Source organism: Sminthopsis crassicaudata, chromosome 3 (assembly GCF_048593235.1).
Source record: "Sminthopsis crassicaudata isolate SCR6 chromosome 3, ASM4859323v1, whole genome shotgun sequence".
NCBI classification, from domain to species: Eukaryota; Metazoa; Chordata; class Mammalia; order Dasyuromorphia; family Dasyuridae; genus Sminthopsis; species Sminthopsis crassicaudata.
In genome coordinates, this window is record NC_133619.1 from 82,417,610 (window position 1) to 82,443,278 (window position 25,669).

The 25,669-nt window shown below is 34.8% G+C and overlaps 2 protein-coding genes across 8 annotated transcripts in view; both read left to right on the top strand.

Annotated features, from left to right (window-relative positions):
* ALS2 (alsin Rho guanine nucleotide exchange factor ALS2) overlaps window positions 1-20,791 on the top strand; it is a 75,697-nt gene extending 54,906 nt beyond the window's left edge. For 5 of the 6 annotated variants that reach the window (XM_074299036.1, XM_074299041.1, XM_074299038.1 and 2 more), the window contains exons 20-34: window positions 2,751-2,849; window positions 3,326-3,490; window positions 5,257-5,368; window positions 5,660-5,737; window positions 6,004-6,137; window positions 6,932-7,099; window positions 7,421-7,541; window positions 8,352-8,509; window positions 9,696-9,818; window positions 10,819-10,995; window positions 11,412-11,457; window positions 12,480-12,541; window positions 13,603-13,752; window positions 15,400-15,496; window positions 19,435-20,791. In XM_074299036.1, coding sequence (XP_074155137.1) covers window positions 2,751-2,849; window positions 3,326-3,490; window positions 5,257-5,368; window positions 5,660-5,737; window positions 6,004-6,137; window positions 6,932-7,099; window positions 7,421-7,541; window positions 8,352-8,509; window positions 9,696-9,818; window positions 10,819-10,995; window positions 11,412-11,457; window positions 12,480-12,541; window positions 13,603-13,752; window positions 15,400-15,496; window positions 19,435-19,473 — 1,729 coding nt within the window. In that variant the 3' untranslated portion in view covers window positions 19,474-20,791. The remainder of the gene's footprint in view (window positions 1-2,750; window positions 2,850-3,325; window positions 3,491-5,256; window positions 5,369-5,659; window positions 5,738-6,003; window positions 6,138-6,931; window positions 7,100-7,420; window positions 7,542-8,351; window positions 8,510-9,695; window positions 9,819-10,818; window positions 10,996-11,411; window positions 11,458-12,479; window positions 12,542-13,602; window positions 13,753-15,399; window positions 15,497-19,434) is intronic. The other variant, XM_074299040.1, reaches the window with a different exon arrangement.
* A 1,909-nt stretch (window positions 20,792-22,700) lies between these two features.
* Window positions 22,701-25,669, top strand: part of MPP4 (MAGUK p55 scaffold protein 4) — a 60,619-nt gene continuing 57,650 nt past the window's right edge. Inside the window, exon 1 of one of the 2 annotated variants that reach the window (XM_074299042.1) lies at window positions 22,701-23,440. The gene's annotated coding sequence lies outside the window, so the exon portion shown is untranslated. The remainder of the gene's footprint in view (window positions 23,441-25,669) is intronic. The other variant, XM_074299043.1, reaches the window with a different exon arrangement.

A 25,669-nucleotide genomic window follows, 5' to 3' on the forward strand; every position in this document is an offset into this window, starting at 1 on the left:
TTTCAGGTAGACACAATTTTCATCATTCATTTTTGAAAATGAACTCCAAATTCTCTCCCTTCCTTCTTCAAATCCCTCATTGAAGAAGGCAAGCAATTTGATAATAGGTTATATATATGTAGTCATGGAAAACATTAGGGTATCTCTTCAGGTGTCTCTGCTATTCCAGTAGCTTCCCAGGTTATTCTGAAGCCTAGAGGAATCTAGTGAGAAGGAAATTAATGGGATGATCTTCTCCCCATTAAATTAGCATTTCCCTGACCCAGCTCCAGGCTTACTGGGGATTCCTAGAACAAAATTCAACAAAGACAGAAAACCAGTTTCTCAGGGGCCAAGGTAATTCAAGGGTGCTTCTTCAAAGATCCCTCCCTAATTCTCCCACAGATGCAACATTTTCTGTCGAGGAAGGAGCTCTACATCTCCATCACTGTCCCACACCAACCACCTTTCAGCCTTGAGAATTATCTGAAATAGCCCTTGTGATCTGAGGATGCTTAAACAGTCACTTTCTTGTCTCTTACATCCTCTCCTGTTCAGCACCCAACTCCAACGGTGCAAGCCTTTCAGGGGGCCCAGCTACTGTCTACATTCAGCCTCTGTCTGGGGAAAATGCCCACAAGACCTTCCCCTAGAGTTTGGGGATTAGAATAAGAGAACTTCCTTTAGTTCTGCTATAGTGTCAAGCCATCTGGGCATGTAAAAGGTTTCTACAGCCAAAAAGACAGATCACTGCAAAGCTATTTGCTGTCACTTCCCTTTAGTTTATAGAGAAATCTCTTTTTTTCCCTCATCCCACCTTTGTGCTCTGAACAACAGCATGGCCTCAGCCAGGAGATCCCACAGTCTTCCTACCTTTATTATGTGTAGTTTGCAGAAGACTTGAATTTTGAATTATAAGAGTAATAAGAAAGCAAAAGCACAAACTAGTAACAAAAATAACTTTTATTAAATGAGAATAAGTCATTACAAGATAATAATCACTAAATGTCTGTCATCTAAAGTTTTAAAGAATTGTTGCTTTTTTGTTTGCAAACTGACTTTGTATCTCATATTAAAAGACAGTTAAATGATTGTCAAAGCATTTTCATCATATATGTCGTATAAATGTTTATTTGCAAAAAGATATTCTTTATGGAGGCATCAGTTTATCTGAAAAGGATTATTTTAGCAATATTCTTGTATTTACTTAAAACATATCATTGAATCTTTAATTTTAGCATTTCTTCTATTGGTGTGGATTACAATCCATTCATTTGTATGAATAACTTGACAAAGTGGTGGAAGCTGGGTAGATAATGACTTGTTTAAAATTTATAACTATTCAGATGAAGAGTCATTTCAAACTTGCACATTACTCATACAAAATAAATACCCACAACATGCTCTAGTGGGTGGAGTGTTGAACCAAGAGTCTAAAAAGTCTAAATTCAAAACTCATGCAATCATGGGCAACTTACCATCTCTGAGTCATAGTTGCCTTATCTTAAAATGAAGAGGTTGATTAGGGGGCCTTTAAGGTCCCTTTCAACTCTAAATCTATGATCCTAAGATTTCCCCACTTCTGACAGTGAAAACTGATTGGCATCTTATAATTCTTTTATATTTTTATATATAACCACAGTGTTGTTGTAGATTTTCCTTAAAAGACCAAATCACAGAGGCAGCTAGATGGTACATTGGATAGAATGCTGGCTTGGCCTATCTGAAGTAAGGAGGACCTGAGTTCAAATCCAGTTTTGGACACTTACTACTTTCTAGCTGTGTGACCCTGGGCAAGTCATTTAACCCCATTTGCCTCAGCAAAAAAAGAAGAAAAAATGAATTACAATAGGATCAGAGTCTGGATTCTTATGAGTGGGCCTTGCTGATCTTCATTGCTTTTCACATTAAGAGCTAAATAGGGTCCATAGGGCCTGGGGATCCCCCAGTCAAACATCAAGTATTTATAAAGTACTTATTCTGCCAGGAACTGTACTAGCCACTGAGGAATATGAAGAATCTTAACAATTCCTGCTCATGGGGAATTTACACCTAATGGAGAAAACAGGAAGTACATTAAAAAAAAAAAAAAAAAAAAAAGATAAACACCATAAATATAAAGTTAGTAAATACCAAGCATTTTGAAAGAATTAGGAAAGATAGTAACATCAATTGTGTATTGAAGAAAGATAAAGACTCTTACAACGTAGAAGAAGAAAGGAAATGCATTCTAGGAATGGGATAATAGCCAATGCTAAGGCACCTAGATGGGAGTTAGAATGTTGTGTGTAAAGAACAGAGAAAAGGCCAATTTGGCTGAATTGAGTGTGGTAGGCAGGTCATATTCAGCAGAGATGGAGAGATAAGTTAGGGCCAGGTTGTGAAAGGCTTCAAAAGCTAAGCAGGGGAGCCACCTGAGTGAGCCAGCACTGAGTAGGTTGTGTTTTGAATATGGTGAGTTTGAGATGCCTCCAGACATAGTTTAAAATATTCAATAGGCAATTAGATACATAATCTGTTAGCCATATTCATGGGGCTAATAATTAAATCCATGGGAGTTAATGAAGTCACCCAAAAGAGAGTGGTGAAAAAGAAAAGTAGGGGCTTAGGAGATAGAGCTGTGGGAAATACCTACAGTTAGCAAGACGCTATGGTCCGGACAATAATTGAGTAAAGGGGACTGTGGAGAGCCTCAGCTCCCTTCTTCTTTCTATTGGTTATTTTTGTCAAGTTTCTCTATTTAAAAAATCAACTTTTATCTACATTGACAGGTATGGGGAATACAAAATCCCAAATAAAGCATTGAACAAAGATGACCATTATGTGGGCTATTGGAAAGAAGGAAAAATGTGTGGTCAAGGAGTATACAGGTAAACATATTTCTCAGATTTTAATAGAGTAGTGTAGTAGGTCACCTTGTCAACATTTGGAAACTGGTTTATCTATTTTTGTTAACTCTTACAAAAATTACTTTCTTAGTTTCATGAATATTATTTTTACTTAAAAAATTCTTATATTTATCATAATCTCCCATAGAAGATTCCCTTAACTGTTCCCTTTGTAGTTCTGCTGTTATCTACAAATTACAAAAGCTAAGAACTCTGAGTTATTTCATGGTAATGCAAAACAGCAAATACTGGGTCTCCTAGTATATTAATTTTGGTTATTTAAGTTATGAGTGAATGTAATTATTTGTGTAATATTGTATGAAAAACAATCAGAATTATCAGTGTAACTTAAATATGGATTAACATTCTTAGCCTCTGAAAGAATAAACATTTAGAATCTGTATTTGAAAGTTTTGGCTTAATATGTATTCTGCTCTGCCTTTTTCATCTAATTATAGCTATGCCAATGGAGAGGTATATGAAGGCTGCTTTCAAGATAACATGCGTCATGGTCATGGCCTTCTACGCAGCGGTAAACTGACTTCAACTTCTCCCAGTATGTTCATTGGCCAATGGGTAATGGATAAAAAGTCTGGGTATGGTGTATTTGATGATATCACAAGGTATAGTGTTCTTTCTCTTGTTAATGTTCATCTTTAAGATTTTAGAAAATATTTATTCATGTCTTAAAAAGCAAAGATACTTCAAGGAGGGCTGAAAGGCTCAACTTTAAGGGAATAAAGAAGAGAAAACTTAAATAGAAAAATTGTCAAAGAATAAGCTTCTTTTTGCATTAACTTTTTAATGATGATTCATATAAGTTACATTGTAAACTTTTAGAAAGCCATCCATAATATTCAGAATTAATATTGGTACTGTAGTCTTTTAAACTGTACATATATAAAACTTAATGTTTTCTTCAATAAGAAAAAGAATATATTCAATAAGAAAAAGAATTCTCAGATAAAGACTTGCGGAATGAAGAGTTTGCCACCAACTTATTGTTTATATCACAATGTGCAGAGCTTTTAAGGCATTCTAGAGAAAAATAAGACAAAGAAAAGAAGTTACATTATATAGAAGTTACATTATTATGAAAATTAAATACTACCTCTGATTTGTTTTAGGAGAAGATAAAGTAATAAAGAGCAAATCCTAGGCATCATCATCAATCTCATAATAAAATTTTAAGATGAGGAATTTCTTACAAATGTAAAACAACAATTCATATGTTTTATAGTTTGCAAAATGCCTTAAAAACTGTCAAAAAAATATTTTTAACATAACCTCAAATTTACCAAGAGAAAAAAATCATAAAATAAAGCTTGGTTATATTCATTAGCAAAAATTTAGGGAAAACTTTAACCACCTATAGATTTAACAATTTTATTTCTTTAAAATCTTATTTGTTATTACCACATTGTCAATTATTTGAAATAAAGAGCATTGTGAAGTTTATCATTGTTTAGCTTATATTAAGGTTTGTAAGTACTTTTTCCATTTTATCAAGAGAAAACACACATATAGACATTCCCATTGAATGATATTACTGAATAAAAGGATTTGATTACTTTTATGACTCTTGCATCCAGATTGCACTCCAAAAATATTCTATCAATTTGCAGTTTGCAGCATTGTCTACAAGTACTTGTTTCTGTAAAACCCATTATCAATATGAATTTTTGTCTTTTATTGCTTAACCTATTTGGTGCTTAAGGTAGTGCCTCATATTTTTTCAATTTACATTTATATAGATGCATCTATTAATATTATCTGACATACAAGGCATAGTTATATATAAATTAGGGAGAACTTTAACCACCTATACATTTAACAATTCTTTATTCTTTAAAATCTTATTTGTTGTTACCATATTCTCAATTATTTGAAAAAAAAGAGTATTGTAAAGTTTATCATTGTTTCCCTTATATTAAAGTTTGTTAGTACTTTTTCCACTTTATCAAGAGAGAAATTGATCTGTGTTTTTGGAATATCCCTCTTTTTCCATTATGTGCAAAAGAGAGTGTATTCCTATGGAGTTGAGTGATTATTTCTTACAGATGTATACTTGAAATTGATTGCAATTTTAAATTTAAATATTAACATTTTCCCACCAAGCGGTGCTATAATTTGAGAGATATATTGGAGAGCATAGGGTGGGTATTGAACAAGCAAAATTTGCTGTCATAATGTATTTTTGTGTTCTAAGTGGTGAAACCTCTTTGACTCGTATAATAAAAAGATCCACTGGAAAAAAAAAAGGATGAGGACAGGCACTCTCTAAAGTTTTATGTATTCACATACATTTGTTTATTTAACCTACTATTTTGATAAATTTATCTTTAATCTACATTGTTTTTCTCTCTCTTTTTTTTTCCCCCTTTTTCAGGGGGGAAAAATATATGGGAATGTGGCATGATGATATGTGTCAGGGGAATGGTGTGGTAGTTACCCAGTTTGGATTGTACTATGAAGGAACATTTAACCTTAATAAAATGATGGTAAGTGGAGTGTGTGTGTGTGTGTGTGTGTATGTGTGTGTGTGTGTGTGTGTGTGTGTGTGTGTGTGTGTGTGTGTGTGTGTGTGTGTGTGAAAATACCCATATTTATACATGCATATAAATATATAGTTACTATTAATTTTTTGATTAATGATGTTTATGTCTTTTTTCTATTTTATACTGAACTGCCCTTTTTTTTTTCTTTTGTATTAAATTCATTAAGATTTCAGGCAGAATTTTTCATATCATCTTTATTTTAATATATCACCATATACTTATTTCTTTAAATAGGGAACTGGTATTTTACTTTCTGAAGACGACACTGTCTACGAGGGAGAATTTTCAGATGAATGGACACTTAATGGAAAGGTGGCAAAATTCATATTATTATTTTTATGTGTATAATAGACCTAATACTTCTTTTATTCTTGTGAAAGTATGTTTTCTTTTCCCTTATGCTATTAAGTACTCTTAGGAAAAAATAACATGCATATTTATGCATATAAAATAGGTTAACAGTAGAGGAAATGGGATGAAGCCCAAGCTAAATTCACAATTTACTGCTTGATTGCTTTTTCATCCTTATTGAAAATGTTCCCCACTAATTACAAGTTTCTTTCCCTAAATTTACTCAGGGAACACTGACTATGCCAAATGGTGATTACATTGAAGGTATTTTCAATGGAGAATGGGGATCTGGGATAAAAATTACTGGAACATACTTCAAACCCAGTTTGTATGAGAGTGAGAAGGACCGACCCAAAGTTCTGTGAGTACCTAGTAGTGATTCTGATTTCTTCCTAAGTTCAACCAATGTCATGTTTGTCATTCTCGATTGTACTCTATTACATTAGCAATTTTTTGTGTACCAAGTTTATTCATTATATTTTATGTTATAAATTTATTTAGCTATTCTCCATTTGACAAAAATTTAGGGTTTAATTATAACGTTACAATAGCTATATATACACACACGACACATACACAAATACAACATATAATATACATTCCCATTGAGCAATATTACTGAATAAAAGGATTTGATTACTTTTATGACTTGCATCCAGATTATCCTCCAAAAAATATTCTACCAATTTGCAATTTGCAGCATTGTCTGCATGTACTTATTTCTCTAACACCCATCATTAACATGAATTTTTGTCTTTTATTGCTTAACCTCTTTGGTGCTTAAGTAGTATCTCGTAGTTTTTCAATTTACATTTATTATATAGATGCATCTATTAATGTTATCTGATATATAAGGTACAGTATGTATATTCAAGATTCTGCTTAGCCTCAGATTCTTTTTGAAAGGAACCCAACCCAGAAATCAGTAAAGAGAAGTAGAATATAAGAAGGACAATTCAGATTCAGTAGTTCTTTGTATTTGATGTCACATGCCTTGTCATTTTTTGTCTTATTCTAATAACATTGAGCATTGTCATTACCATTCTTCCACAGAATCTTGCAAGTCATATGGGGAAGGTTCTCAGCTTTCTTCTGCTTCAAAATCTTTTTTGTGCAAAGACATAAATCTCTAAAAGTTTGATATTACTTTATTAGTAGGAAACTAGGAAACCTAGCAGTGCCTGCTGATGAGAAATGGAAAGCAGTATTTGAAGAATGCTGGCACCAGTTAGGCTGTGAGAGCCCAGGCCAGGGAGAAGTCTGGAAAGCATGGGACAACATTGCTGTGGCTCTGACCACCAATCGTCGCCAACATCGAGATAGGTTAGTGCCTACACAGCTCATCTGAAGGCCCTGAAACTACACAGAGAACTGAATCCCAAAGTGTAATATTTTAATCTCAGGAAATTATAGCAATCAATTCTAACTTTGTCACCTTTATAAGCTGACTTACTTTCTTCTGACTTCCATTTGTGGAAACAGAAACTCTATTAAATAAATGCATGTGGTACTGAGACTAGTTGCATCTGTATCCCTTGCACACATCTGAGATATAATAGCAAGTTTTAGAAAATGTGGTTATATTTACATTTTTAAAAATCATGTTTGCTTCTCTATGTAAACTTTACTCTTCCTTTGTTCCAGTCCAGAGATATTAAGTCGTTCACATACCCAGACACTGGAAAGTTTGGAATTCATTCCACAGCATGTTGGTGGTGCGTTCACTGTGGAGAAATATGACGAAATAAAGAAATACTTAATAAAGGTAAGCCAGAAATTAGTTCTCCTGGCTCATTTAACTAATGTTGTCACTATCATATTATCAACACAACAGTATGTTAGTCAGATTTAGTTAAATATTAGTTTAGTTCTGTGTTTGTCTTTTAAGTATAGAGTGTATGCTATATCCTTTGTTCATCCCAGTGTCATTCTAGAACTTAATAAAAATACAATTGAAAAATGTTTGACAAAATAAGTAAAAATACAATATAGTGTAGATAAGATTAATTTGGAGTTTTCTGAGTCAGTATATTGCCACTGGGGATAAATTTCTTTTTGAATTAGACATCACTGCTCTATAATACGTTTCTCAAATTAAGAAGTTGTGATGTTAGCTGGGTTGACAACTCTGAGCTCAAAGTGCAGAGCTCAACAAGCTTTTTATTATTTATTGGCAGTAGCAACTTGTTGAGCAAACTGAAGCAAACACTTGTATGTTAGAGGGTCAACTCACCTCTACTTCTGGGCCTTATATAAGTGGGCGATGAGATGGATAAGAGGGAATATGGAAGAAAAGCCAGAATGAAAAAGTCTGCTATAGGCTTGAATGACATTTTTCTAAGGCATGGCTGAACATTTTTTGTAAAAGCACATAAACATTAGATCTTAACTGATGATGTTTTTGAATAGGAAGTTTTAAAATAAGATTTTGTTTGATTTCTCTGGCCTAAATTTTGTCTTCTGGTCTTTTGTTAAACATCTCAGGGCTTTTGAAAAAATGATTGGTCATATATGTTTAAATTTTCTTGCCAGATAAGTTTGCCAGCTCACTTAAAATAATTCTTTTTCCTTTCAGGCTTGTGACACTCCTCTGCACCCTTTAGGTCGGCTCATAGAAACCCTAGTTGCAGTGTATAGAATGACTTATGTAGGAGTGGGAGCCAATCGACGATTGTTGCAAGAAGCTGTGAAAGAGATTCAGTCATACCTTAAGCGTATTTTTCAACTGGTCAGGTCAGCGCATATAGCTAGCTAATTGAAGTTTTTTAAACACAATAGAAAATTATTTTTCACATGAGACTAAAAATATGTTTTATTAAGAATCACTAGTTTTTTCTAAAACCCCTAAAACTTTGCACAGTGAATTTGAGATACAGAATAAAAAAGCTTGATTTTTCGATTTAGAAATTTCTTATTAGTTGGATTTACTTTTAGAAACCTTTACTCTGAAAGCAGTCTTGGCTTTATCATAGGAAGACAGATATACAGAGACCTTAAAGGTCATCCAAGCTAGTCTCCTTATTTTACAGATAGGGAAACTGAAGTTCAGAAAATTTGGTTAATGTGCCTAAGGCCATATGTAGGAGAACTGGAATTGCAGTACAGGTGCTCTAGTTTTCAGTTCAATGAAGTTTTCACTGCACCATACAACCTTTTTTTGTGTGTGTTTCTAATGCAAGCTACATACATAAATGAATAATAATCTTGCCTTAAAAAAGAATCATGTCCTTGAACAATAATTCATTTAAGAAACCAGTAGAATGATGACATCCTGTAACATTGATCATCTTCACTGACAACATTAAGATATACTTAGTATGCTTAAGCAAAACATGAGCCCTCCGTTTAGGAAGACTTGAATTCAAATTCTGCTTCTGATATGTAAAACCTCACTATGAGTAAAATATTGGACTTCTTCATTCTTAATATGAAGGAGTTGAGCCAGATAATAGCTTTTTTGGATCTTAAAACCTATAATTCTATAATTAATGTGCTTAATAACTTAAAGAAATTGAATTGCAGAAAGTTTATATTAGGTTGGATTTAGTTATTATTCTTTGACCTAACAGTTAATTGTGTTTATCTAGTACATAATGGTGTGTTATTTGTTTATGAGTTGAGGACCTATGTGGTGTTTTTGTTTTATTTTTTTTTCAATGCCAAGATATTCTCTATCTAAAAAGCTTATAACATTAATTGTCCATTAGGCCTTAAATCAAAATTTTCTTGTTCTAGAACCAACATAGACAAAAATAGGTAAATCTGGATAAAATTATCATTTAAGCAGCAGATTTTATTATAATTAGCTGTGACAGTGTCACCTAGGAAAAACTGCTGTGGTTTGACCTTAAGTGAGACAAATTGAGAGTACAAATTGCGTTGACCTTTGAACTTGAAATATAGTTGTTTTCTCCTTCAGGTTCCTATTCCCTGATCTTCCTGAAGAGGGCAGCACAATTCCACTATCTGCTCCACTACCCCAGGAAAGGAAATCCTTTTGCACAGGGAAGTCTGATTCTAGATCAGAATCTCCAGAACCAGGGTGAGTAGAGTGGAGATGAATTGTTGGGGAAAGCATTACAATATGATGAGGTGTTTCTAACAGAAATTCAGTTACTTTGGTAGAAAAAATAGTTGCATATCTGTTGATGAACCTTTCTAAATTTAGCTAGACTCATCATCCCTAATCCCTCATTGTGACACAAAGCAGATTCTGGCAAGTCCCACAGTGCCAGAAAGGATTCAAAAGCATGCCCAGCAGTCAGCATTATCTGATTTTCAAGGACTCAATCAATAATACTGTGGATTTGTAAACTCACCGATAAGTAATGGTAACCAGTGAATGGACATTCTGCTGGAGGATTAAAGAATTTGCCTAGAAAATTCCAAATAGAAATCTTGAGTACTTGGACTGTTTCACATTCTGTCAGTGATTATATCTTACCACAGACCTTCCAACATTAGCCATTTACATCTTTTGTTCATAAGAATTTTGTATCACATAAAATGAAGCTTGGGATAGATAAGTGGCCAAAGGGATTGTGTTGGGCCTGGAGTCAGAGAGACTCACCTTACTGAGTCACATCTGTCCTCAGATACTTATTAGCTGTGAGATCCTGGACAAGCCACTTAATCCTATTTGCCTTAGTTTCCTCCTCTGTAAAATGTGCTGGAAAAGGAAATAACAAACCATTCCAGTATTTTTGCCAAGAAAACCCTGAATGGGGTCATGAAAAATCAGACATGACTGAGCAATAACAATAACAAAAGTGAAGCCTGAGTTATTTTTGCTGGTATTTCTCTTTCTATTAGTACTTAGAACATAGAATATGGTCATTGATAGCTTGCAATTCTTTTGAAAATGATTCCTTTCCCTTTAACTTATCCATTCAGAGATAATCACTTTTCATATTTATTTCTACATTATTTTGTCTTTATTAAGACTTTCCTTTTTTCATAATAGGCTCGGAGAATGTGAAAGCCTTATTGTCTCTTCCAATATAACTTTTTGGTTTCTCTCCTGTTCCGCTAATGTTATATAGCTATGTGGTCACAAGCTCCGGATTATTGCTACCTGTGCTATTACCCCGACTCTATCCACCACTCTTTATGTTGTATGCCTTGGAGAATGATCGAGAGGAAGATATTTATTGGGAGTGTGTTCTTCGACTAAACAAACAACCAGATACTGCACTCCTGGGCTTTCTTGGTGTGCAAAAGTGAGTGGTTTTTTAAGGCAAAGTAGTTTCACTAAAACTTTTGGTATTGAGTTACATGATATATATTTTCCTGTCTTTTCTTTTTTATCACATTGATAACTAAAATACTAATTTGTAACCTTTAGACTTTAAAAATATGACTTGATTAGGTTTGTTACCCTGTCCAATGTTATTTTCTAATGTTTCAATAAATTATAACTAAATCCCTTTCTATAATGTTTGTTGACCATGAAATTGTAATATTATTCATGCATTCTACCATAACTACACCAAAATAGTTTTTGCACTTGAATTACACTTAGATCTGAAAGAATTATCTTAGACAGAATGGGAAGATATCAATGTATCTATGATAGTATCTTTAAGTAATGTAAATAATGCTTTACAATAATGGAATTCATGGGTTCTTTTTGTAGGAAATTTTGGCCAGTTACTTTGTCAATCTTTGGAGACAGTAAAAAGGTATGTTGAATTTGGCTTGGTTTATGGAACATGTACCAGTTGTGTTTTTACTTTAAAATCTGAATAGCACCTGGAAATTGATAACATGAAAACCTAGTTATCATCTATGATTCTTGCTATTTCTCATGCCCCATATCCAGAATGTTGCCAAGAAGTGTCGATTTCACCTTTGCAACATCTCTTGACTACACCTCCTTCTCTGTGACATTACCACCTCTCTGACAGACCCTCATCACCTCATACTGGGACCATTCCATTAGCATACCGATGGGTCTGCCTGCCTCAAGTCTAATTAATGCCTCTTATTCCATCCTTCAGTCAGCCACCAAAGTGATTTTCCTAAGGTTTAGGTCCAGCCATTGTGACTATACCTCACATTTCAGTGGTTCCCTGTTGCCTTAGGATTAAAAACAACCATTGACATTTAAAGTCTTTTATAACCTATCTCCCTCTTTCCTTCCCAAGCTTCTTATACCTTATTCCACACTGACCCTAGTGACACTGGCCTCCTCTTATTTCATTAACAAGACCCTCTTATCTCTGAATTTTCACCCCATGCCTGGAATGTTCTCTTCATCTCTGCCTATTGACTTCTCAGGCTTCTATTAAATCCCATCTCTTCCAGGACAACTTTCCCACTCCCTTATCCCTTTCCCCTTTAATTCCTAGTATCTTCTCTCTTTGAATTATTTTCTTTTTTTCCCAGATACAGATTGTTTGTACATTTTTGTTTGCTTATTGTCTTCTCCTTGAAAACAAGGACTATCTTTTGCCTTTTTTTATTCCCCAGCTCTTAGCACAGTGCCTGGCACACAATAGGCACTTAAAAGCTGTTGATTGACTATTTTCTGAGTGACTTGGGGAGAAATCTTGCTTTCCCTTTAAATAGGAGTACCCTACCTAAAGCATAAATGCATTATTAATCACCAGAGACAGGGAACATGACCCAGAAATCAGATATTCTGTTATAATTGCAAAGAATAGTTTCCCTTTTGTTCAAATACAAATCTTCTTTTGTGCAGGTTTTGCCTACTACAAAAGATGCCTGTTTTGCCTCAGCAGTAGAATGTCTGCAACAAATCAGGTAATTTTTGAATTGTACTACATTACATGATTCAAAGCAAGACTGAATTTTTTAAATTGATAAACTGATTCTGAATTTTAGAAGATTATGGTTTTACCCAAATTCCCAGATTTCTGTCTTTGGTGACAAGCTGAAACTGTTATTAGTAATGCTTCCTGAGAAATGTAAGTGATCCTCTGTCCTAAGTCAGTGGAGACTTGTGTTTTTTCTTTCCAGTCCCACTGTCATCACTTTAGTTCTTGTCTTTATTACATAACTCTCCTAAAACTAGTCTTCTTTCCTCCAATTTCTTATCATTCTACACTGCACACTGCTATCATATTAAATTTTTTCCCAGTATATAACTCCATGACAATTTTTCCCCCTTCAAAGGTTCTTTTATTACTAACGAATTAAAATATAAAATCCTTTTTCGGCTTTGGAGAGCTGTGATTTGCCCCAACTAGCCTTTCTAACTTTATGTTCCCTTCCTCTCTTTCATATCCCCTGTGCTCCAGCTACATAGATTTGCTTGTTACAATTTGTTTTTCTACTTCTGATTCATACTGATTATTCCCTCCTCCCAAAAAATTCCAATCTTTCTACCATTTTTTGACTTCCCATTTATTTCCCCTTCTTTAACAACCACAACTCCAAATTCAAAAGGTACTTCCTTCATAAAGCCTTCCTTGTTTTGCCGTCTCTAAGACAGAAGCATTCAATTTGCCTTTTGGATTTTTTTTTAAATTACATTCACATTCTGCATTATATTGCAATTCATATATTCATATATTTTTCTTGTTATTCTCCATTGCATTTAGACATGTGCCTTGCACATAATAAGCATACAGCAAATGAATGGAAGGGCAATATTTGATACTTTTTGAGAAACTGAAAACTTTTTCTGTGAACATTTTATTTATCTATGCAAATATATCTTAAGACTACAAATTAGGCCAAATTTAGAATTATATATGAGAAAATTCAGGTTCCATAATGGCAAGTAGGAGAAACTTTGTTTTATTGTGTAAAGAGACTTATAGCTGCTTTTGTCTGATGAAAAGACATTTGTTTTACAACAGCACGACATTTACCCCATCAGACAAACTTAAAGTCATCCAGCAGACTTTTGAAGAGATATCTCAGAATGTCCTTGCTACACTTCAGGAAGACTTCTTGTGGTCCATGGATGACCTGTTTCCTGTTTTCTTATATGTGGTGCTACGGGCCAGGTGACTAACTTTACCATTCATTATTTTAAGGAAATTTTTAAAAGTTTATAGTAATGAGAATTTTTTAAAGTAGATAAGTTGAACAACTCTGACATTTGGCAAAATGGTGAAATAGAGAAAGTATCTTTGGCTTCCTTCTTCCATCATCTTAAGGAGGGAAATAAGGTTATTTACATTACAATCAGCATTCATGAGTTTAAATTTTGTGACTTCAAGCAACCACATAATCATATAATTAATTGCTTCATTTTCACTTTCACATAAGCAACTGTGCATATTTGAGTCAATGCAGACATATAGAGAAAAAAATCAAGTATAATATTTGCAAATTTATAACCATAAAAAAGAAGAAAGTATTTGTAAAAATGTTCATGAAAGTGTTTCCAGAAAGTGCTTAAGTAATCTTTCAGATACATGAGAAGGGAATTGAAAAAAAAAAATTGCAAAAGCACCTACATTTGCAGCTGAATAAGATAATGGTCAACCTGCCCACTTACTGGAGTCAGAGCATCCCAGGAAGAGCAGCCAGGTGTTCTAAGCTCATACTAACTCCAGGAATGTGCTTTTCATCTGGGAACAGTTCAGCCCCAGAGGAGAAGGGGAAATTAGAGATGGCAGGTTGCTATCCTTTTCCTTTTCTCTCAGGCTTCATCCTTACTACCCCTGCTTCTTCTCTTTCTTTCATGGTTATTGTATTGGAAAAAGTACCTATTATCAGAATTAATGTTTTGTTATAAAGAATTATATGCAGAGAAGTGAGTTTTCAGCAGTTTCTAATGAAAAATTACAATTTTTGGTGGTCACAGGAATCTCACCCCCTTTTTTCCCCATAGGTTCAGTGTATCAATGTTCACATTTTTTACTTTCTTGGTAGTTTTCTCTCAATGTTGCCCTTGAAAGTTGAGTATTGAATATACAGTAAATTCAGTCATGACTTTTTAAATCTTAAAATTCATTATGTTTTAACAATCTTTAATCCTCAGAAAATTTTTAGCTTGGTAGTAGTTATCTAACTATAGAGAAATTGGGATACAGAGAACTTGCAGGTGTATATATATAATAAAATGGACACTACTAAAAGTTAGTTTTTAATGTCTTGTCCCTTGCAAGAAATAAAATAGCAAAGTAAACATCCTTTACTAATTTTGACACTCTAGGTTAAGGTGAAAGAGTCAAACGAAAGCTGTTTTTCTTTCAATGGATCAAAGTAGTATAGAGAAAAAAATCTTGGATTTGGGGTCAGAGGGCAGTACTGTCTGTCAAAGTCACTTCACCTTTTTGGGGGGGATGAGAAGGTGGGGCTTGAGTTTTCTTTTTTGAAAATAAGAGGGGTGGACTAGTTGGCCTCTAGGATCACTTCTACCTCTAATTCTATGATACTATTTGGTACAATGTAGAACTGTGGCCATATGAATAAGTGAAGAATTTTATATACAGTGCTAATGTCTCATTTTCTCTTAGGCTGTTTTTTTTTTTTTTTTGTTTTTTTTTTTTTTTTTTTTTTTTTTTATTATCTCATTTTGGATCAAAATAATCTCTTCTTTCTGTACCTCTTTTCTCTTATTTAATATAGATCCAGAGGAGCAAATGACAATGAGTAATGAAGCAAAGTGAAGTGAATAATGAGGCTTGTTTTTCTCTTGACAGGATCAGGAATTTAGGATCTGAAGTACATCTCATTGAGGATTTAATGGATCCATATCTCCAACATGGGGAACAGGGAATCATGTTCACTACTTTGAAAGTGAGTGTATTTCACCTTTTTATAATATTTATTAACTTTTGTTACTCATTTTCTTCATTAAAATACGATCTTTGATTAAGGCCTTTTTAAGATGAAGACTTGAAAGCAGTGAGAATTAAGTGAAAGATGGATGTCATTAAATTAAAAAAATAACTTTTCTAATAATTAAAACTTTACATGGTTGTATCAAAGAAGAGTTAAACAATTTGGGGTACTAGGTGTTGTGTCTCATTTGTCACTTTTCCCAATGAGCTCAAAGCACTTTTGCTAGCTAAATTATTTTATATATTTATATATGTTAAACTCTTACAAATTGTGTAAAAATTAATAAAAATGTAATCATGTGATTTATAAATTAATTGATTAAAGTAAAAGTATAGAGAAATCTTCTTGTACCAGAAAGTGCTTCAAAATTTCAATGTGACAATACAACTTTAGACAAAGCTCAAGAATTGATCAATGAAAGTTATAAGCTTATAGTTCATCCTGTTTTCTCCTACTGCTACCTACTCCATCTTCCTGCCTTGGTGATTCTCTGACTCTCTGGTGTCCCTCAGAAGCTACTAGAATAACCAAAGAATTCTCCCACTCATTGATCCAGTGTTGACCATAGATTATTTCCACTGATGATAAAATAAAAATACAAATGTCTACTTTCTGAGAACATAATCTTTATTCCATTCCCTTACAATAAGCAGACTGGAATTTGGGAGTGGTTGAAAACTAGGTGAATTTATTTGGACTTCTAGTCCTAGCATTGAGATGCGTATTGCTTATGTGGACCCTAAATTCATCCTAGCCTATAAGATAGGTTAGTCAGATGTCAGAATGACCAGGAGGTGCCATGGGACTTAAAGGAAATGAGGAGAGGGTCTCCTTTAGTCCATTTGATCCAGGTTCCGATCCCTGATCTCATAAGCAGAGAGATGCCAAAGATTGGCCAAATGAAGCCTTAACTCTACAATGCAATCTACCAGTAATTTACAGAAAATAGAAGGAAGTGGGGTATTCTTAGAATAGAGGTAGCCCACTGCAAGAGAAACTAGGCCAAAAAGGGGGCTGCAGGAAGGTTTGACTCACCACAACCTGTTGTAATTACTTTGGCAATCCACATCTATCCTCACCATATGATTCAGTGTTAAACAGCTGTAATAGTTGTATTAGTTCTTTCAGCTTCCAAAAGTATTTTGAGTTTTTATTTCATTTGATAATCATAACCTTCTAAGGTAAATGACATGACTATTATCCCCATTTTATAGATAAGAAAATTATGCCTCAGAAGCTGGGACTTGCCCATGGTCACATAGCTAATAAGTGGTAGATGCAGGATGTCTTCTGACTTCTTATTCGGCCCTTTAAATTTATTTTTGCATGCTGCCCATGAAATGCATGTATGTTCCTTCCTAATCTTCAAACAATCAGCACTTATTTACTAAATAATGTAATGTGTGCCAGACGTGTACTAGGGCTAGAGTTAGAAATTCAAAATTGAGATGGACTTTGTCCTTAAGGAATTTATCTATTTCTAGCAGAGATAAGTTTATGGAGTTTATATAATCCATTAGGATATATAACATATAATCTAGAATATAGTGTGAAATAAGTGCATAAGAGGTCAAGGGAGCTCTGTGTGGTGGCTAAAGAGATAGTCTCTGACAGAGAGGGTTCATTGTAATCTTTTGGGGACAAAGGCATTTGAGCTCATTTCTGTTAAGATTTAAGTGGGTAGCAGAAACCTGGGCTATGAAAGCATTCCAGATATAGGGTATGGGGTGAATAGAAAGCTTCTCCTCCATCTCCCCACAAAAAACAACAACTACAGAACTTGTACAGGGCACAGAGAGCTGCCCTGCTCAGTCAGAGTGAAGGGTGTGAAAATAAGACATAGTCAGGATAACTCCAGGTTGTGGAGGGCTTTGAATAATGGACTTGGGTCCTCTTAACAATTACAGAGAGCCATTGGAGAGTTTTGAGCAGGATCACATCTGTCTACCAAGATGGTTAATCTGGAAGTGGTATGAAGGCACTTATTAGTGTAAAGAAAGGTGAGGGAGATAGCAGTGAAGCATGGGTGTGATGGTTCCTAGAACCTGCGGGCTAAGGCAGGAAGAGGACATGTCTGTGTCCTATTGCTGTGGCCATAGATATAGCAAAACTTCTCACACTGCTGGACTGCAGATGAGAAGGTTTCAATTAAATTTGAAAAAGTAGCTGGTTTAGGGGAGAAATAAGAAGCATACTGATAGCTCTGGTCTAGGATAGAACAGGGGCAGTGTTAGGAGGGTGAAAGAGGAAATGAGGAGAGTTCAGTTGAACTTTATATATCTATAATGAAGGAGGAAACGAAGTAGAAAGCTCGATCTGAAATCCCCAGCCTGCAAATTACAGCTTCTCAACTGAGGAGCTGAGACAGTGGCGGCTACAACTTGATCTCAGTCACTGACGTTTTGGTGCTGTGATTCCTTCATGGCAACTTTTAGGTAATTGATGCATGGGCAATTCCAAATTTCCACTTAGGGAAGTCCAGTTGTCATGGCATCCATGAACATAAACACTGTGTAACATTTAGTACATGGTTTCCCATATGTGACAAATGATAAAGGATTTAGAATTGGAAAAGACCTTACAAGCATCTAGTCCTCCTTCATTTTCAGATGAAGAGACTAAGGTTACACCATTTGCCCAAAGTCCCCCAATGAGCATCCAATAAAACAGGCTCCAGGGAGGAGCCTCCTTCTTCCAAATGGAATATTGCCTGATTTTGAGATTTAATGTTTTGTTTTGGGGGTTATTTTGAGAGAAAAGATCAGTTGAGGGAATAGAAGGTAATTTATTTAGATTCCTGTTTCTTTTTGCCTATTTTAGAATAATAGCTTTCCCCATCCACTCTGTTCTTTCTCCAAACCATCCTTCACATTGCTATCTCCTCCACTCTTGGTTCCCTATCACTTAAGGAATAAAGTTTGAACTCCTGTTCCTGATGTTTCACTGCCTTTCACAGGCTTCCTTCAGGTCTATCCTTCTGGCCTTGTTTCATGTTACCCCATTTTGTGTATTCTTAGATTCTAGATAAAGTGTTCCATTCTGTGCCCTCCTATCTCATCCTAAACACTCCTACATCTGTGAGTTTAATCTTGCTTTCTTCCATGCCATGGTTTCTTTCCCTCCCTTACCTCAGCCTGTTGAAATCCTTTTCTTTTAAAGTCCTGTTTAGATGCTATTGAATGAAGCGATTTCTTATCATATTCTTCCTACATTTTGTCTGTACCTTTCTTTTTTATTTTTTCTCATTTTTCCCTCTCCGAAAGGTGTTTTTATACATCCCTTTCCCTCTTTCATAAGAAGGAAGATTGGGACCTGTATCTTACATCTGCAGTTTTTTGTGCCTAAATGATCATGTTTATTTGAATTGAATTAGACTTCTCCCTAGAGGCTTTGCAAATCCTAAAGTAAATATGGGTAACCATATTAGAGACTTGCTGTGGTGCTGCCTCTAGAGTATATGCTGGAGTAAGTCCTGGTGCTGAGATCAGAATCCAGATCTCCAAGTTCAGTGCATTTTCTACTATACCATGCAGCTAGTTCCTAAGATGCAGGACTTGGATGAGGTGGTCTCTTATGTTCCTTCCAATGCTGAAATCCTGTCATTCTTATCTAAGCTCTGATTCTGTCATTAACCAACTACCTGACCTTGAGAAGATCACTCTTTCACAATCTGTTTCCTCATGTGAATAAAAGAAGATATTATAAAGCAGTTTCACAGGGTCATTATGAAGATAAATGAGATTGTATTTATGCATATTATAATCAGATGTTACAAAAACGTCAATTATTATTTTTCCCTTACCTAAAAAATTATACAAGACTCTTATTAATAAATGTCTTTGAGATATGAATTTTTCCAAAATTGAAGCTTCTTTTTTTTTTTTTTTTTCCAGGCATGTTACTATCAGATCCAACGTGAAAAGCTTAACTAAAGCCCCATGAACCTGAAAACTGGATTATCTCTGGAACAGAGTACTTACAGCAACATCTGAAGTCTTCGCCCAGAGTAGCTGAGAAAATCACAAAAGTTAGAAAGGACAGTGTTGTCCTGGTTATTACCTCTGAGCTCTGTTGAACCTTGGGATTACAGGAGTGATAGAAGCTGTGATTGAAAATTGATAGAAATCAAATCTGTTATCAAGTTCCAAAAGATCATACGAGCTTCTGGGGTTAAAACAACAACAGAATTCCAGTATTACTTTTCTTAAAGTATAAATCTTGCTATTATATTTGTGATGGAAGAGTTGGTCTCAGGATTGTAACTTCTCTGTATACTTGAGAAGTTTATGAAAACTGTGAGATTTTGATTTTCCTGATTATTTGCAGTGACTCTGAATCCCTTCTCAAGAATCAAATCGTACCTTGAAACCACACTTTGCCTTCTTAAATTCTTTTCAATCATGTATTTATGTTATGTTTATACTGAAAGAGAAGAGAATTTTAGCCTGCACTTTTAATATTTCTAAGGGTTGTCACTGGAACACACATGCATGATGGGAAAGGTTCTGTGTAATAGCTACTGTATTCCTATTCATTAATTATGAGAAGCACGAAAATAAGTTTCCTGTCTTTTGGATAAAAACAATGGAAATTTTGTCTTCATTTCCTTACCATCTTACCAGTAATGATGCCATTGACTGAAATTCAAACACTAACTGAGATGCTGTGAAACCTCATTTATCCTATAGGTGAAGGCTGCATTCCAGAGCCTAAGAGTGAGAACTGAAGATCTTTGGCTGCAGGCTGCTAGAACAGTATATCATGGGACTAACAGATGCAAACAGTGAAATGAGTTGTCAGAAAGCTGGGGGTGTGAGACCACTTCCTCACTTACCTAGCCTCATTCCTCACATATGGACTTACAGGAAAGAAAAATCAAACTATTTTTATTTCTCCAATTTCAAAAGTATTGTAACACAAGAATCTCAGTGTTTTGGGTTTTTTTTTTTAACCTGCCGGTTCATGGTTTAAAGTAACTGGGTTATGGTGTACAGTGAACACTGGTGACCATTTTGAATCCAATCGGTGCTTTTTTTTGTCATGTCACTTAACACACAAAAGCAGGGATAGAAAATATCCCTCTGGTTCATTATGTCATATGCATGGAGGAGGCTGATCAGTTTTGAAAAATGGAATCATGGTTTGTGCTCTCTTATTTTATCAATCAAAACAACTGTTTGTTAAAATACTGTTTGGGAATGCTGACTGTAATGTAGCAGCAGTTTTCTTAATAAAACATGTTCATCTTTCTAAAGTGGTTTTATGATTGATAGAGACCTCTCATTTGACTCATACAAGTATTTGTAAACTCTGAACCACCAGCTAAAAGCCAATCCCTTCTCTCCTCTCTCCCCTGCCAACAAGTAACAACTTTTTATACAATTGTAACTTTCTGGTAGCCCATTAGTACAAAATTTCTCCATGATTTTTCTGAGGTAAACTTCTAAAAAAAACTTAGAATCACATATCTAAAATCAGTTTATAAAAACTTTTTTACTCCAATCCACTTTGTCTAAATATAGGTTGTATGCCTCATCAAAAAAACAATTTTTGTTTCCTGTTGTAGTAAGATTTAGATTGAAAAACTCTTTGTCTTAACAAAATAGAGAAATGGAATATGGAACAGCAGAAAGAGAAAACTAAAAAATATTAAGCCTAAAAAATGATGCATTGTCATAATTCAAATAAGGACCATTTACTGTCTCATCTCATCTTCATCATTCCTGAATTGACTTAGAATTTCCTAATAACATGTGATATACATCCCAAGAATTATTTTGAATATCTTAAGTGCCATGTTCCATGTACAAATTTCTGAAGCTTTCTGAAAAACATAGCTACTTGATACATGTGAGTGGAATTCTCTCTGGATATGCATGTTCTATACCCAAAGGAAAAACACTAAAATTTCTAAATTTTTAAACTTTTTAGATTCTTCATGTTCTGTCTTCTATGGGCACACAACAAAATGCAATGTGATTGATTTGTTTCCCCACATCTTCACGTTAAAAGTACCTATGGTATCTTGTAATACAAAAATAAGTAGGAAATTAGAGGGTAGAAAAGCAATTTCAACAAATACTTAATGCCATTTAAAATTTTTTTGTTTGTTTTTTAAACCAGGTGCTTTTGATGTATGCACTCCCAAATAGAGCCCCATCTTGTAACAAGGAAGATGTTATACAACACCAGCTGAGAAATGACCATGTCTTGACAGTTTACATTGCATTCTGTATCCATAATTCCCTACCTCTTTTAGGGAAGGGACATGTGCTGCATCTATTCTGTAGTTCCATGTCTGATCATTGCTAGCAACCTCTTAACCTTAGTTTCAACCATAATTGAGGAGATAATAACAGCACTTAACTCTGAGTTGTTGTGAGGACTGAATGATAACTGTAAAGTTTCTGGAACATATTAGGTATTTAATAAATGCTTGTTCCTTTCTTCCTCTTGACCCCTAGCCAGCACAGGCATCTTGGTATCTACTGCCATACCTAATTGTAACTGTTCTTTGACCTCACCCTCATTTTCCCCACCTTTTGCTCCATAAAACCAATCATCAGAGATAACCCTACAGATATATAGATATATATATCTATATATCCTACAGGATATGGCAGTTTGTCAAATAGCTATGATTTCATTCACAAGGCTTATTCTTTCTTAGACAAAAACTCCCTCTGGGAGCTGTTATTATTTATTTTTATTTTGTTATTATGTATCTTATTACTTCTTATTATCCTCATTTACAGTTGAAATTGAGCCTAGGGAAGTGTGGGAAATCAGATTGTCACGCAGATCTTCCTGACTACAGGCCCAATACTCTGTCCACTGTCCCACCAAGTATCTCTAAAGGTCACCAGGCTAAGTGCTGCTGGTTGCACATTTGAAATAGAGCAGAGCCCTAAGGCTGATTAGGTACAGAAGACTGACCTGTCTTGATTTACCCTCCAATTCAGGGAAACTATCATAAGGCGAATTCCCAAATTGGGGACAGGGGGCAGTCCTAGGGGAAAGAACAGTTAAGTTTTAAGTAAATAAATGCAAGGCAATTTGACAGGTTAAGGAGTTGAGGATGCAGCCGAGAATCATAGATGACTTTATAAATGTTAAACAGTGCATTTTGGATCTTGAGGGGGATTTATTTGGATGAATGCACCAAAGTAGGCAATTGATAGAATGTCACTTTGATCACCTCATTTGTCCCTTTTTTCTGTATAGCTACAGAGAATTCTTCAGTGTCTGTTTCTAACTTAAAATCCCCACTAATTGTGCAAGCAAAAAATAATAGGGGAAACTTTCTGACTAAAGAGAAATGAGTGGAATGTTCATTTGAGTTCAAAGCAATAGTTAATAGTGTGTACAGAAGGGATTATGTGTGATAGCATAGTCATTAGCTGCTGAGAATCCCAGGATTAGATGTGCATCAGGGACAAGATTTGGCCTCTAAGTTAGCCTTAGCACAAAGGTCATAAAGCTTTATTTCATGTCCTCTCTTTGTGGCTTCATAAAAAATTAAGAAAGTTCTCTGATTGCCATAAATTTTCTCATTACTTTAAAACCCAGCATTTTCTATAATATGATGATCCTTAATGGAAATGACAAGAGTCTTGTTTATACTTGGCTGTGCTAGGGAGTTGAGAGCAAATAATAAATGAAAAAAGGAAACACACTCTAGAAACTGAGGCTCAAAAGATTTACTAAAGCAAGAAATGTTTCCGGTCTTCCTTTTGCTAGTTGTTTGCAGCCAGGTTTCTGTGGATTAGTATGAAGAGGATGTCCTGAGATTAGCTGAAGCGGTGAGGTGATGACTCCTAATAGCTCACTAGGATTTTTCACTAAAGCTTTTCTTCAGGCGATGACTAGCATTGTGCCTGCGGCATGTGATTCACACAGGTAAGAGAGTATACCAAATGTTTTGCTGATGTGATGGTGATTCTGTTGCATCTCTTTTAAATGTGAGATTCATCCTTCTTGGTAGCTTCTGCCAGTATAATTCTGGGTAAATCTATTTAAATGAAGCCTCCTGAAAACTAGATCCTGGCTTTGCCTGGTGATTTGGGAAGGACAGATTTTGCTATGGGGAACTGTTTCTTAAGATAAGGGTAAATTGTCACAGAATAATGAGTAGGAGAAAAAGTCATATAATCTTAGTCCCAACAAAGATCAGTCCATTTACATGTAGTAAAAACCCTCCTGCAAGTTTAAAAGTACTTTTTCAAATATATCTTATTGGCCATAGTAAAAGTAATTTAAGAAAATGTGCCTGATGCTAGATGAGAGATGCAATTTGAAAGGGGTTAGGTATTTCATCAAATTTTGAAAACTAAAATACTTACTGATTTAAAAATGTTTAATGCTTGTGGATGGTACCTCTTCAGGATCAGTAGCATCTGGCAAAAAAAAAAAGGCACTCTTCTAATATGTACCTCAAAATGCATATTATTAAGGACTTTGTAATTTAGCAAGAGAATACCCATCAAAGACAAATAGAATACAAATTAGAAAAGCAAATTTTAGCAATCAAATGATGGGGGGCACTCATATAGATTAAAAGGGGGAAAATGGCTTTAACCATAACAAACTAGAACTGACCAGATTGTTATTATTAGTTTATATTATTATTAGTTAGAATTTTTATTTTCTTTAGGTATTGACTAGAACTATTAATTTACTAATAATCCACAAAAATAGATTGTAAACTTGTTACTTTGTTAGGTTGTATTTCCCAAAGCTAACTGATCCAAAGTCTTCACTTTTGCCATAATTGTAAATTATAATTTAAAAGATTTGGTGAAGAAAGTAAGCAAATTCAATAACCTAACCAATTATGCTGGTAGAGCTGTAGGGGCTGTAACACTGGAAGGCCCAGAAAGCTGCTTTGGATTTACCCTAGTGTCTGGTGCACCAACACTGAGAGGTTGCAGAAAGGACTCCTCCTTGTGGAGCCCACTCCGTCCTCAAGGAGCCAGTGTTGGTCCTCTGTTGGCACATGGACCAAGCATAGCACCATTATTGTGATCAATAGATCAGTCTTTATCAGATTACACCTCTCAGAATCCTGAGGATGGAAATTATTCAACTAATATTACTAATTCAACTACATATTACTAATATTCTCTCCCACTTCCCCCACCCTGCACAATTACAGTATGTGCTGCACACAGTAGGTGGTCAGTAAAGATATTTGAGAGGGGAAGGAGTTTTTTTTGTTGTTGTTTTTTTTTTTTTTAAAGAAATGTGCCTAAGAATTTGGAAATAACAAGGGGCAGCCCTTGGAATTCTCTCCCGTCCCTCTCTTTTTGACTGACCTTGTGATTTCATTGATACAAGGATTTCTTGATGTGGAAAGTCTCTTCACCAATGTATGTTGACAATCTGACTAATATAGTCTCAGAAAGTTTGCTGAAATCACAGAGGTTTTTGTATATACATGGTTTGCAGAATTTGAGATAAGGCTGGTCTTCTATTTCCTTTGCCATGCTATCTCTGTCTTAAGGCATAAAAAATCTTGGTTATGAGTGGTGGAAATCACAGAAGGTCCCCAGAATTGTCTCCTCTCTGGGGTTGAGGTGAGTTAGTTTATAGTTGTTCCTTTTAGTTACATTTTAGTAGTATAATTCAAGGAAATACTTGAGTTCTTGGGGTCTTTTAAAAGTATTTCACGTTTTTCAATTTGGATCTATAGTGTCTGCTCTGAATGAGGGATTAAGCAAAGATTGTATTTCCCTTCCCAAGTGCAGTATAAGGGCACCTAGAGTAGAGTGAGAGAATCCCTTTATAGAAACTGAGCACAGTTTAAATGAGAAATTCAGACTTAAAAATGAATCATTGATTCAGTTTTAAATTACAATGAGCAATAAGTGGGCCAAAATCCTATCATATTTTAAAAGTTTAATATAAATGGGATGCCCACAACTAAGATAATTTTGCTAAGGAATTAGTTAAAAAACCATGATTATTCATTTTCATTGTTTATTTTTAATAGTTATTTAATCATATTTTACCAGGTAACAAACACCTGGTGGAAAATGTTTATTCTTATCCAGTCACCATACGGTAAACTTAAAGAGAGTTTAAAAAGTTAAATTATCACAGTCAAGTCCACAAACATTTATTAAGCAT